Below are 13,242 nucleotides of genomic sequence, written 5' to 3'. Positions count from 1 at the left end.
GTCTCTCAGTGGAACAGACTTCTAAAAGTTCTGATTTTGGCTCTTCTGCTCCATCACTTGCCGGGAGCTGGCCCCTCTCCACAGGGCTATCTTCCCATGGTTTTGGATTCACTTCTCCACACTTCAACCTTCCAGAAAGTGGTCAATTTTCTGTTCCTAGAATTTCTGCTCTTCTCTTCTATCTTCTGTTGAGTTTGTAGGCATTCAGAATGGCTTGATAACTAACTAGTTGAACTTCTGTAACCTGATATTTCAGTCTCCATCTCCTCTGCCATCTTGCTAACAACATCTAGGCTCCAGCCCTGTTTTGTTTGTTTGTTTGTTTGTTTGTTTTTTGTTTTTAATTTTTGTTTTTATTTCCCAGGCCTGACAATAGAGAGTTATTATATGTATCACTAGGACCAATGTCAAAGAGCTCATTATCTAATTTTTTCTTGTTTTATGGTTTCAAGTTTTAAGTCTTTAGTCCATTTTGTATATTTTTATATATGATGTTAGAAATTAGCCCACTTTCCTTCTTTCACATGTAGCTGTCTAGTTCTCCCAACACCATTTATGGAAGACACTATCTTTTTTCCATTGTGTATTCTTGCCTCCTTTGTTATAGACCAATGAACCATATAAGCATAGGTTTATTTCTGGGCTCTATTCTGTTCCATTGACCTGTTGGGCCTATTTTTGTACCAGTACCATAATGTTTTGATTACTATGGCTTAGTAATATAGTTTTAAATTTAGGAGCATGATAACCTGTGGCTTTGGTCTTCATTCCAAAGATTGCTTTGGCTATTTGGTGTTTTCTGTGGTTTCTTACAAATTTTAGGGTTATTTATTTTAGTTTTGTGAAAATATATGTTGATAGTTTGATAAGGATTGTATTGAACATGTAGATTGCATGGATAGTATAGACATTTTAATATTAATTCTTCCAATCTGTGGATATAATTCATATTTCCATTATTTGTGTCATCAACTTGTATCATCAATGTCTTAGAGTTTTCAGAGTATAAGTCTTTGACTTCGTTCATTTAGTTTATTCCTCCATATTTTACTCTATAATGTCATTATAAATGGGATAATTTCCTAAATTTCTTATTCTGATAGCTCATTATTAGTATATAGAAATGCAATAGATATATGTCTATTGGTTTTGCATTATGCAACTTTACTAAATTCATTTATTAGCTCTAATAGCTTTAGAGTTTTTAATGTATAATATTATGTCATTTAAAAGTAGTAACAGTTTTAGTTTTTCCTTAATAATTTTTTTTACTTCACTTTAATAATTTGAACAACTTGTATTTTTCTTTTCTTTTTTCATTTTTTTTAATTACAAGAAACCTACTTTATTATTTTTTAAATTTTAATTCCAGTGTAGTTAATATATAGTGTTATATTAGGTTCAGGTGTACAATGTGGTGATTCAACAATTCTATACATTACTCAATGCTCCTAATGATAAGTGTACTCTTAATCCCCTTCACCTATTTTACTTATCCCCTAAAACACCTTACCTCTGATAACCACTTTGTTCTTTATAGTTAAGACTCTCTTTTTTGTTTTGTCTCTTTATTCTTTGTATTTGTCTATTTGTTTGTTTTGTTTCCTAAGTTCCACATATGAATGAAATCATATGGTATTTGTCTTTCTGTGACTGGCTTATTTTGCTTAGCACTGCAATCTGTAGGTACACCCATGTTGCTGTAAATGGAAGAATTTCATCCTTTTTTTATTACTGAGTAGAAATCCACTGTATGTATGTATGAGTGTGTGTGTTGTAACACACACTACATCATTTTTCTGCATTCATCTGCTTAATGGACACTAGGCAGCTTTCATAATTTGGCTATTATCAATAGTGCTTCGGTAAATGTAAGGGTGCATATATCTTTTTGAATTAGTGTTTTCACATTTTTTGGGTAAATACCCAGTAGTAGAATTATTGGATTACATAGTAATTTTATTTTTAATTTTTTGAGGAAAAAAATTAAAAATATTTTCCATGGTGGTTGAACCAGTTTGCATTCCCATCAAGAATACACAGGTTTTTCTGTTCTATTTACATCCTTACCAACACTTGTTGTTTCTTGTGTTCTTGATTTTTAACCATTCTGATTTACATTTTACTGATAATTTTGATATGACCATCTTTTCATGTAACTGTTAGTCATATGTATGCCTTCTTTGGAGAAATATCTGTTACTGTCTTATGCCCATTTTTAATTGGATTATGTCTGGGTTTTTCTTGGGGCTGAGTTGCATAAGTTATATATTTTGAATACTAATTCTTTATCGGTTATGTCATTTGTAAAGCTATTCTCCCCTCCAGTAGGATGTCTTTTGGTTTTATTTTAGTTTTACTTTTAGTTTTACTGTTTTCTTTGCTGTGCAGAGCTTTTTATTTTGATGTAGTCAAAATAGTTATTTTTTCTTGTTTCATTCACTTCAGGGTACATATCTTAAAAAATGCTGCTGTGGCCAATGTCAAAGAAAATGCTGCCTATGCTCTGTACTAGGATTTTTATGCTTTTAGGTCTCATTTTTAGGTCCTTAATCCATTTTGAGTTTATGTATGATGTATAAAGTGGTCCAGTTTCATTCTTTTGTTCGTAGCTGTCCAGTTTTCCTCACAAAGGAGGAAGAATCTTTTTGTTTTTGTTTGTTTCATTTCTTTTCAAGAGACTTTTCCCCATTGCCTATTTTTGCCTCCTTTGTTGAAGATTACTTGAACATATAATCATAGGTTCATTTCTGGGCTCTCCATTCTGTTTCATTGATCTCTGTGTCTCTTTTTGTGTCTGTACCATATTGTTTTGATTATTACAGAGTTATAGTATATATTGAAATATGGGATTGTGGTACCTCCAGTTTTGTTCTTCATTTTCAAGATTCTTTGGGTGTTTTTTGGGGTCTTTGATGCTTCCATACAAATTTTAGGGTTGTTCGTTCTGGTTCTGCAAAAAATGCTGTTGATATTTTGATAGGGAATGAATTAAATATGTAAATTGCTTTGAGTAGTATAGACATTTTAACAGTATTTGTTCTTTCAATCCATGAGCATGGAAAGTCTTCCTGTTTCTTTGTTCTGCCTTTGATTTCTTTCATTAGTGTTTTATAGTTTTCAGAGTACATGTCTTTCAATACTTTGGTTAAATTTGTTAAGTATTTTATTATTTTTGATGCAATTAAAAAGGTATTGCTTTCTATTTCTGCTGCTTCATTATTTGTGTACAGAAATGCAACAGATCTATATTGATTTTGTATCCCACAACCTTACTGAATTAACTTATTTATATATAGTATCTTCTCATCTGCAAATATTGAAAGTTTTTTTTTATTGTTTGTTTGTTTGTTTGTTTTTATCTACCCATTTGGGCTTTCACTTCTTTTTGTTGTCTGATTGCTATGGCTAGGACTTCCAGTATTATATTGAAGAAGAGGGTGAAAACGAATGCCCTTGTTTTGTTCCTTAACTTCGGAAAAAAGCTCTGTTTTTCCCTCATTAAGTTTGATATTAACTGTGGGTTTTTCTTATAAGGCCTTTATTATGTTGAGGTATATTCCTTCTAAACCTACTATCTTGAGGGTTTTATCATGAATGGATACTCTACTTTGTTAAGTGTTTTTTTCTCCACTTATTGAAATAAGCATATGGTTTTTATCCTTCCTCTTGTTGATGCAGTGTGTCACTTTGATTAATTTGCAAATACTGAACCACCCTCACATCACAGGAATAAATCCCACTCAATTGTAGTGAATAATTTTTTAATGAATTGTTGGTTTGGGTTTGCCAATATTTTCTTGAGGATTTTTACTTTTATGATCATCAGAGATATTGGCTGGTAGTTTTCTTTTTGAGTGATATCTTTATCTGGTTTTGGTATCAGGGTAATGCTGGCCTCAAAGAATGATTTTGGAAGGTATCCTTCCTATTCTATTTTTTGGAATAGTTTGAAAAGAACAGGCATTAACTTTTCTTTAAAAGTTTGGTAGACTAGAAGCTTCTAGTGTGCACTTCTGTTTGTTGGGAGTATTTTTTATTACTGATTTAAATTCATTGCTGGTAATTGATCTGTCAAATTTTCTATTTCTTCCTGATTACTTTTTGGAGGTTGTCTATTTCTGGGAATTTATTTCTTAGATTGTCCAATTTGTTGCATATAATTTTTCATGATAATCTCTTAAAATCCTTTGTACTTATGTGGTATTAGTTATTATTTCTCTTTCATTTACGATTGTTTGAGTCTTTTTTTTTTTTTTCTGATGTGTCATGTGGCTTAAAGTTTATCAATTTTATTGATTCTTTTCAATGAACCAGCAGCTCCTGGTTTTATTGATCTGTCTGATTGTTTTTTGTCTGTTTGTTTTATTTTAGGGCTTTTTGGGAGGTTCTTCTTTTGGTTTCTGTCATATTTATTTCTGTTCTAATCTTTATTATTTCATTCCTTTACTGGTTTGGGGTTTTGTTTGTTCTTATATTTCTAGTTCCTTTAGATGTAAAGTTAGAAGGGATTTTTTTTTTTTCTTCTATTTCTTGAAGTGAACCTGTATCTCTAAACTTCACTCTTAGAACTGTTTTTGCTGTGTCCCATAGATTTTGGACAGTTGTGTTTCCATTTTCATTTGTTTTGGTAGTATTTTTTTTTCTTTTTTTAAATTTCTTCATTGACATATTGATTGTTTAGTAGCATGCTCTTTAGTCTCCTTGTTTGTATTGTATTTGTTTCTTTTTCTTTTAATGTTCTTCTTATGGTTGATTTCTAATTTTGTAGTGTTATGGTCAGCAAAGATACTTGATATGATTTCAGTCTTCTTATATTTATTGAGACTTGTTTTATAGCCTGCTATGTGATCTGTCCTATAGAATATTTCATGAACGCTTGTGAAGAATGTTTATTCTGCTGTATTTATTTGGAGTATTCTGTTAAGTCTGTTTGGTCTAATGTGTTGTTCAATGATAGTGATTTTTTATTAATTTTCTGTCTGGACATCCACTGATGGTAGTGGAGTATTAAAGTCTCCTACTATTATTGTATTTCTACTAATTTCTCTCTTTGTATTTCTTAATATCTGCTTTATGTATTTAGTTGTTCCTATGTTGAGTGCATAAATATTACAAGTTTTATATCTTGTTGAATTTTGCTCTTTATCATTATGTAATACCCTTCTTTATTTCTTGATGCAACCCTTTTTGTTGTTGTAGTTGTTTTTGTTTATTTATTTATTTAGTTAGTTAGTTCAGTCTATTTGGCCTGATAAAAGCATTCCACCTCAGATTTCTTCCTTTCCATTTGCATGGAATATCTTTTCCCATTCCTTAACTTTTAGTCATTGTCTGTTTTTAGATATGAAGTGAGGCTCTTGTAGGTAGCAATAGACTATATTTTGTTCTCCTTTGAGATAATTAAGCATTTCTATGAAGTCAAAACAATCAACTGGAATTAAGCCTGCCTTTTTAAGTAGATGTATACTCCAGGTTATCTTCTAGCTTTATCATAGTTCCTTCAAACAAGTTTTGCTTTTTTATGTTATCTTTCACATTCTTGTGGATATTGGCATTTTCCATCTCTGGCTAGTTAAAGATTATATAGCAAATAAATTGAAAAGAGAGCAGGAAGTAAATTTTGTCATTGTGTAACTTTCAAAAAAGTTAAAAACGTGACTCATACCAATATGTAGTGAATATGTATTAAGGAGTCACTTAGCTCACTGATGAGAACTATAAGGATGGTAAATCTGGTTCAAAGGTATACAGAAGAGACTGAAGTGTTTATAGTCAATGAAGCAAAAAGTTGCTAATTTAAGATTGTAAAGTTAGATATAAAACTATTTAATGTCATAGTAAACAATAAACTAGGGTTATCTTTACTACCTGATGGAAATCATTTGCATCACTATTGGACATAAATTATTTGCAAATTATCAATGTAAAAATTCAAAGAGACTGGGATCTGATTAGTATTAAATTGTAAGTTAAACAAAGGTATATTACTCAGGAAAATTCACTGATTTTTTAAGGTGTAACAGACACTGATTCAATATGACATTGATAGAACATGTAGACATTCCTTTATATTTTTTTCTTAAAAAGAGTTTGACTTTTGTTCTCAATAATTTTGTGGCATGGACAACTCTATTATACTTGATTAGGTATGTTATTTTGCCAGAGTGCCACATTAGCATACCATAGACTAGATGACTTAAACAACAGAAATTCATTTTCTCACAATTCTGAAGATAGGAGGTTCTAGATCATAGTTTCAAATGGTTGAATGCCTCTGAGGCCACTCCTTGCTTGCAAATAGCCTTTCCTTTATGTATAGGGATTCCTGCTATCTCTCTTTGCATGTCTTAATCTCATTTTATAAGGATATGGGCCAGATTAGATTAGGGCTCAATTTAATGGCCTTGATTTCATCACCTCTTTAGGAATTATCTCCAAATAAAGTCACATTCTCAGGCAATGGAGGTTAGGACTTCAACAAATGAATTTTGGAGAAATACAATTCAGTTCATAATAGTATACATTACATTTTAGTGATTTAAAATCAGTACCGTATTCACCAACTCTGGAAATTAATTATTTGCCTTGTGTCATGATGAAAAATCTGTTGCAATGTATATATATGTGTGTGTATCCAATTATAGATTATAAATAGTTGCCTTTTGTTAAAAAAAAACACATTTTCCTTGAATTCTTCATTTTATTTTAACTGGATACAACTTTAAGTTTTTAGACCCAACAAATATTGTGTTTTAAAACATTGTTATTTTAAAAATTGTTATTAACTACTTATATGATGTACAAGATTGAAAATGCCTTCAATGTTTTTAATTATTATTTAAAATTTTACCAATATTGATATATTGTAGCTATGAGTAGAATAGTAACCTTTATATTTGCCAATTAGAAAATTCTGAGTAACCATAATAAAAGCCATTTCCAAAAAAAAAAAAAAAATCGAAAAGGAAAAATTCAGTTGACTTCAGTTGAAAAATGAATGAAAAGCAATGAGGAAACATAATAACAGGAATATATTTGAATTTTTGTTCTAGTAACAGTAAAGTAATAAGGGTCTAACTAAAAATTTAGAAATCTTTCATAATGTCATAAAATGATTACAATATCCTATGATCTTGGTTATATTTCCACAAAATTAAGATGAAATACTCAATCCATTGTCTGGAAGATTCATCTATCTCCTGAAATGAGTAAATAATTTCAGTCAAATTTATTTACTTATTGTCTATTTATCTATTGACTTCCTTGCTTGAACTTTTTGTCTGATTGCCTCAGTTCTCCAATCTTAATAAAAGATTACATTAAAACTAGACAAACTCAAATATAAGCAAAGGAAACAAAGCCAATACCCACAATTACTGTTTGGCTAATTATTAGGTTATTTAATGAGACCTTTGTGCTTCAAACTTGGATGGTTGTTAACAATACCTATTGTTTCAGTAGCAGAGAATCTTTCCTTAATGATAAAGAGTTGGAAAAAGGTGTGAATGCTGTCAAAAAGCTTTTATCTGAAATTGCAATTGCATAGTCTACACAAACTGCATGCCTAGCATGAAGGATGGGCCATTGAATGGACTCTGGCACATACTTTATCTGAACACAAGGTATTTAAAATGACATTTGAAACAGTGGGTTCTGTGCTGTAGTTGATATAATAATGTAAAAAGAATTTTTAAAAAAAGCATGCATTTGCAGATTTCTGGAGACAGAGAAATAGTTCAGCTTCTTAAAAATCCTGGTTGCTGAGCTGGTTGAAAAAAGCATTTAGTTTGTGGAACATTTAAATGGTTATGTTTCCATAAAGACTGTGCAATTCAGGAATAAAACTGTAATCGATAGCTTGAAAACGTGTGTCCAATGAATTGCAATATCCACTTTCTGCTTGTCCTTGTATGGCATGATAGAAATTCCCACAAACTTGTTACTTTCTGTACTGGCTTTGACAATATACCATTAAGAGTGATAATAATGACACATGCATCTACGTTTTTTTTTCTGTTGAAAGAATATCATTCACTGAAGCTGCAGGTTACTAAAGAAGTATTTTGAAGCAGAGTAGGAAGAATGTTTAGGTTCAGATTATAAAAAGAAACTGCTTGGTGAATTAATCATAGATCCGTAGTAAGTTTGAACAAGGAGGTATCAAAGTATAATTTCCAATAGATAAAAACATGATTGTCATAAAATTCAAGAATAAATATGAACCAGAAATTTATTTATGAAATATTGAGGAAACAAGCCCAGTATTGAAGATCTAAGAGCATTAGTGAAATTAGATATTTGCAGACATTTTAAAGAAAAAGAATATATAAATAAAATTTATAGGAAAGAATAAAAATGGTTAATGCCTCACAGGACAGTACGACCATAGCCTTTGGTAGTTATCTTTTCTACCAGATAAATATCTATAAATCAGCATGAAATTCCACCATGGTATAGGTCTGATCAAATGGAAGATATTCAAGTCAAACACAGATACATTCTCCTAGAGCTGCTCTATTCATTGTAGCCACTAACTATATCATTTAAATTTAAATCTGAGATCACTAAAATGAAATCAGTACAGATTTGGTTTCCCATTCACATTAGTCACATTTTAAGTGTTCAACTAGATATATTTGGTTAATGGATACTTGATTAGACAACACGGATGTAGAATGTTTCCTTCATCACAGAAGGTACTATTAAAAATACTCATCAGGGAAAAAAAAAAAAAAAAAAAAAAATACTCATCTAGGGATGCCTGGGTGGCTCAGTTGGTGGGACGACTGCCTTCTGCTCAGGTCATGATGCCGGAATCACAGGATCGAATCCCACATCGGGCTCCCAGCTCCATGGGGAGTCTGCTTCTCCCTCTGACCTTCTCCTCGCTCATGCTCTCTCTCACTGTCTCTCTCTCTCAAATAAATAAATAAAATCTAAAAAAAATATACTCATCTAGAGAATTAATCTTTGAGCAGGCCTGTTTTATAATGCCTGTGTATGTTACTGAAAAACATATCACCCCTCTTTTTGCTTTCAATATTTTTTTTTAAACAAAGAGATTTTTCAGATCTCCTTTTCCACCTTTTCCACCCCTCCTTTATTTTTTTTTTAAATGGAAGAGGATCTGAAAATATGGGTTCACCCTTAGATTTATTACTACTAAAGAGTTTAGCTGTCATTGAACCATTGGGTTGAATAAACTATTTTGTATAAATGGAGGAAATAGGACAAAATTCTTTACCCATTTCCCTAAATTGTTCTCATTCCTATATAACAGGAAGAAAGGTATCAAAAGGTAGTCATTACTTTACAGAATAATTAAATCACTTATTTTGTGATTTTGCTATTTGGTATAGCAAAAAATTATCTTTGCAGGTTTTTTTCATTTGTTTGTTTTAATCATAAAACTGCCTTTCCTTTTGAAATGTCTTCTGTGATGGTCTGGACAGATTTATATACTCTTTGGCTTATGATACTAAATTTGTACCTGTAATGCAATGATTTTGTATGTGTGTTTTTCAGATGTGCAACAAATGGCGATTGACTGGCTTACCAGAAATCTCTATTTCGTGGACCATGTCAGTGACCGGATCTTTGTTTGTAATTACAATGGGTCTGTATGTGTCACCCTGGTTGACCTGGAACTTCATAATCCTAAGGCAATAGCAGTAGATCCAATAGCAGGGTAAGAAGTTCTTTTTTTATTTTTTCTTTTTTATAATGTTTGATCTGAAATAGTTACCAATTAAAAATATAATAAATAAAAAAAAAGAGATCAATGTCTTACAGGAGTTGTGGAATAGAAGACTTGGTTCAAAATATTTTTGAATGTCAGTTTCAACATCTGCATTGCAAGGAGGAGAAAAGGGTTACAATTTACCATGCAGAACCTGGGAAATAGCAATTCCTTAACACATTAATATTGCTGGTCTAATCTGAGGCAAAAACAACCTGTTACCCTCATTAGAACTGCTTTGGGGTCATCAGACAAGAGCATTAGGATAGTTTTAGATTAAAGGGAGAAGACTTTAAGTTCCCTTAGCAGTATACCTTGATGTTAGCAAGCTTCAGAAATACTCCTTGGAAGATGTACTATTAACAAACATATCCAACACATTTGGCATTTATAAAAGTGGCATAATACAAGTTCAAGGACAATACTAAACCATTAAGGTCATCTATTAGTTGAAACCCACTTTTTTTCTCTGTAACTACTGACATGTAAATACTATATAATTATGGAGTTACTGAATTTATCAGAATCTATTTTCTCTCTGCTTTTGTTGTTGTTGTTGTTTTGTTTTGTTTATTAATTTTGCAAGCCTCTTTGTTGGTTAAAAAGATGTCTTATCTGACCTTCTTTTAGCTAATAGGTTCATTAATCTTTTTAAAATATTTCACAATTTGTCAAAATAGAATCACAAATGTTTAAATTCCCATCAAGTTTGTTCATATGGTTAGAAAATCCACATAGGAATTATGTTTCAATTTTACAAATACTATGGCATTACTGAGGGGAAAGGGCAAAAAAGATGTAGAGTCATAAATCCAGTTGTTTCTCCAGTCAATACTGTGCACAGATACTCTCAAATCAATGATATGACATACAGTTTTAATTGTTTTTTAAAAAAATATATATTGTTTTTTCAGATGTAAGTTGTAGCAAAGATTTGAAAACTGAAATTTTATCCTTGTTACTGTTTTAATTGTCCCCAAGCAGTTCAGGCTGAAATGTCTGATGGAATATATCCTAAGCTGCCATAAGCCTCCATTCAATAAATGGGAAAATATTTACTGAAGAAACAGCTGTCATCCATATGTGGACTTTTGTCACTCTTTACTTAAAGTCTGATTGAATATTAAGATGCATCATCACAATGGTTCTGATTTTGACAAGAACAGCTTGCACGTAAGAACTTTGCTAGGAAGGCTGTGTAATATAATTCTTGAATGTAGCTCTATTTGTATTTGTAGCAGATGGTTACTTGACTCAATCTGACTGCAGCGATGCTTCAAAAGACATTAGTAAAAGAAGTTGTATTTAAACTGATTTGTTTGGGTTGTTGGATAAGGGTAGTAAGAAATAATTGGAAATTTACAAATATGCTAACAACGTTCTTTTGGAATTCTGTTTAGAAATATATTTGCTTGCACGTTTTTCCCTGGATGTGCTAACTGCATTTCAGATTACTCTTTAGACAATCTTATCTGTCAAAAATGTTGAGGTGAAGCTATTGCATTTCTCCCCTCATTCTACCATCTTATCCTTCCCCATTCTTAAAAACAAAGATCCAGAGACCCCTTTTAAGTAAAACTGTCAGCCTGAAATATATTGAATGCCATCTCCCTTTCTGAATAGCAATGTGTTTTAAGTTCTCAAGCTTCCTGTTTCTGTCATTATATGAAAAAACCATATTTTGTCATTTTTGTCAAAGGAATTAGGAGTAGAAAACCCCCATATTGTTTGTGCTTATTCTCTGCAGGAAGCCTTTGGGCCTAGTAACTGTTTAAATGTAATTTTGTCATGTATCATTTATCACAATAGGTTCTCTGGAATTTTTTGTTTGAGTTTGCTCTGTGCCTCTAACAGTTTTTCAATCATGAATTGTAGAAATCAGAGACAGCAGAGATCGACTCTTTTATAAATATAAACCAGTTTGTAATAGAATACTTTCAAATATATCCTACTTTTCTCTTATTATCAGAAATTTGGCTAGGATTAATTTGATACTATCTAGGATAGGAACAGTAAGTTTTTCCTTTAACTTCTACTTTTGGGCCTGTTCCAGACTATTTTGAATAGTCAAGGCTAAAACAACTCTGCACGACCTACTAAAGGCGACACGTGCCACTAGTGAAGTTTCTCCTACCTTTTCTTAATTGTATGGGTTGAATGATATATTTTTGGCTTTTTCTCTTGTAACTTTGGAAAACACTGGGATACATTTAAAGTCAGACCTGATTCTTAGAGCTTGACCTTAATAGCATTAGAAATGGAAAGAGATTTGCCTTACCTCTTCAAAAGCAGCATTGAAAAAAAAAAATCTTTTAGTTGACTATACTGTTAAATTTTACTTATAATAATGATAATGAAGTTGGTTTGGCAGTTTGGGAAAAATGTATTTTGGCAGATGTGTGGTAAAATGTATAAACCCAGACTCTCTAGAGTTATGTGAGATGACTAAACTGAGGGAGAGGGGAAATCATGAGAAACATCAGGAATTGCATATTTTCTAAGTATAATGTATACCATTTTTCTATATAGTTTGGGTTTTTAACTTGTAAAGCATGAATGGCAGAGTGTTTATAGGATTTATTTGTGAATCTGTGACCCCATGTAAGGAGCCAGAAAAAGACTGTTATCATCTTTGTTCTCTGTAAGAGCAGGCCAAATGCCAGAAAGCAGAGGAGTGAAGATCAAGACTCAGAGTTGAATGCACATAGGAGTGACTGACAGTATTTAATAGGTAATAAACACTTCCCCAATACCTACCTGGATTCCTGCTTCTGGCAAAACTAATCATAGATGAAAAAATCAGAGATAGAATCAAAGTAAACAGCTATCAGGGAGTAGGATGGACTTATGAAATTCTAATCTAAGATGCTCTGTGAATGGAAACCAGAAATGAGGCAGGTTTGCCCATGCCCATGTAAGGGGTTTTGTAACAGGGAGATCCTTGGGGTAGATAACAGGTTTTTCAATTCTATTCAGTGGCTCCTACAGCAAGTCTCAGTTTCAACTGAGAGCCTACACTCACTATTCACCTGTTACAGGACAGAATTGTTGCTGACCTTTGTCTGTTAACCTCCTCAGTCTCCACTGTGGGTTAATTAAATCTATAGACTACACCCCCACAACTAACTGTTATCTATTAGTTTTTTGATTCAGATAGTTCTGAATTTGCTATAGGTTTGGACATTAGGAAGTATCTAAAGACATGCCACTATGTATTCTTGTTCTCATCATGGAAGTATGAATCTTGAAGAATATGTAATTCATGAGTATGTAATTCATGAGTACCCCTAATTTTCAAACATTCATATTCATATTTTTATAGGTTACAAATTGTGAGTCCTATCTTTTTGTGGAAGAACTATCCTCTACACATATCCACAAAAATGTTTCCTGAAAATGATGTAAACTTAATTTCTCTTAAAATCTTTTTGCATATTTCTCTTTATTAGAAGAAAACTTCAGAGACATATCTTGAAAGAAGTTGCTGTGGTTGATATCGA

At 31.8% G+C, this 13,242-nt stretch overlaps 1 protein-coding gene across 1 annotated transcript in view; it reads left to right on the top strand.

Moving 5' to 3' along the window:
- LRP1B (LDL receptor related protein 1B) overlaps positions 1 to 13,242 on the top strand; it is a 1,620,129-nt gene that overhangs the window by 581,358 nt on the left and 1,025,529 nt on the right. The window contains exon 7 of the mRNA XM_045066491.1: positions 9,529 to 9,691. Within this exon, the coding sequence (XP_044922426.1) occupies positions 9,529 to 9,691 (163 nt within the window). The remainder of the gene's footprint in view (positions 1 to 9,528; positions 9,692 to 13,242) is intronic.

Source organism: Mustela putorius, unplaced genomic scaffold (genome assembly GCF_011764305.1).
Source record: "Mustela putorius furo isolate JIRA1106 unplaced genomic scaffold, ASM1176430v1.1 tig00003867_pilon_pilon_pilon, whole genome shotgun sequence".
NCBI classification, from domain to species: Eukaryota; Metazoa; Chordata; class Mammalia; order Carnivora; family Mustelidae; genus Mustela; species Mustela putorius.
Note: the sequence above shows the minus strand (reverse complement) of the source record. Positions and strands in the feature narration are given on the sequence as shown.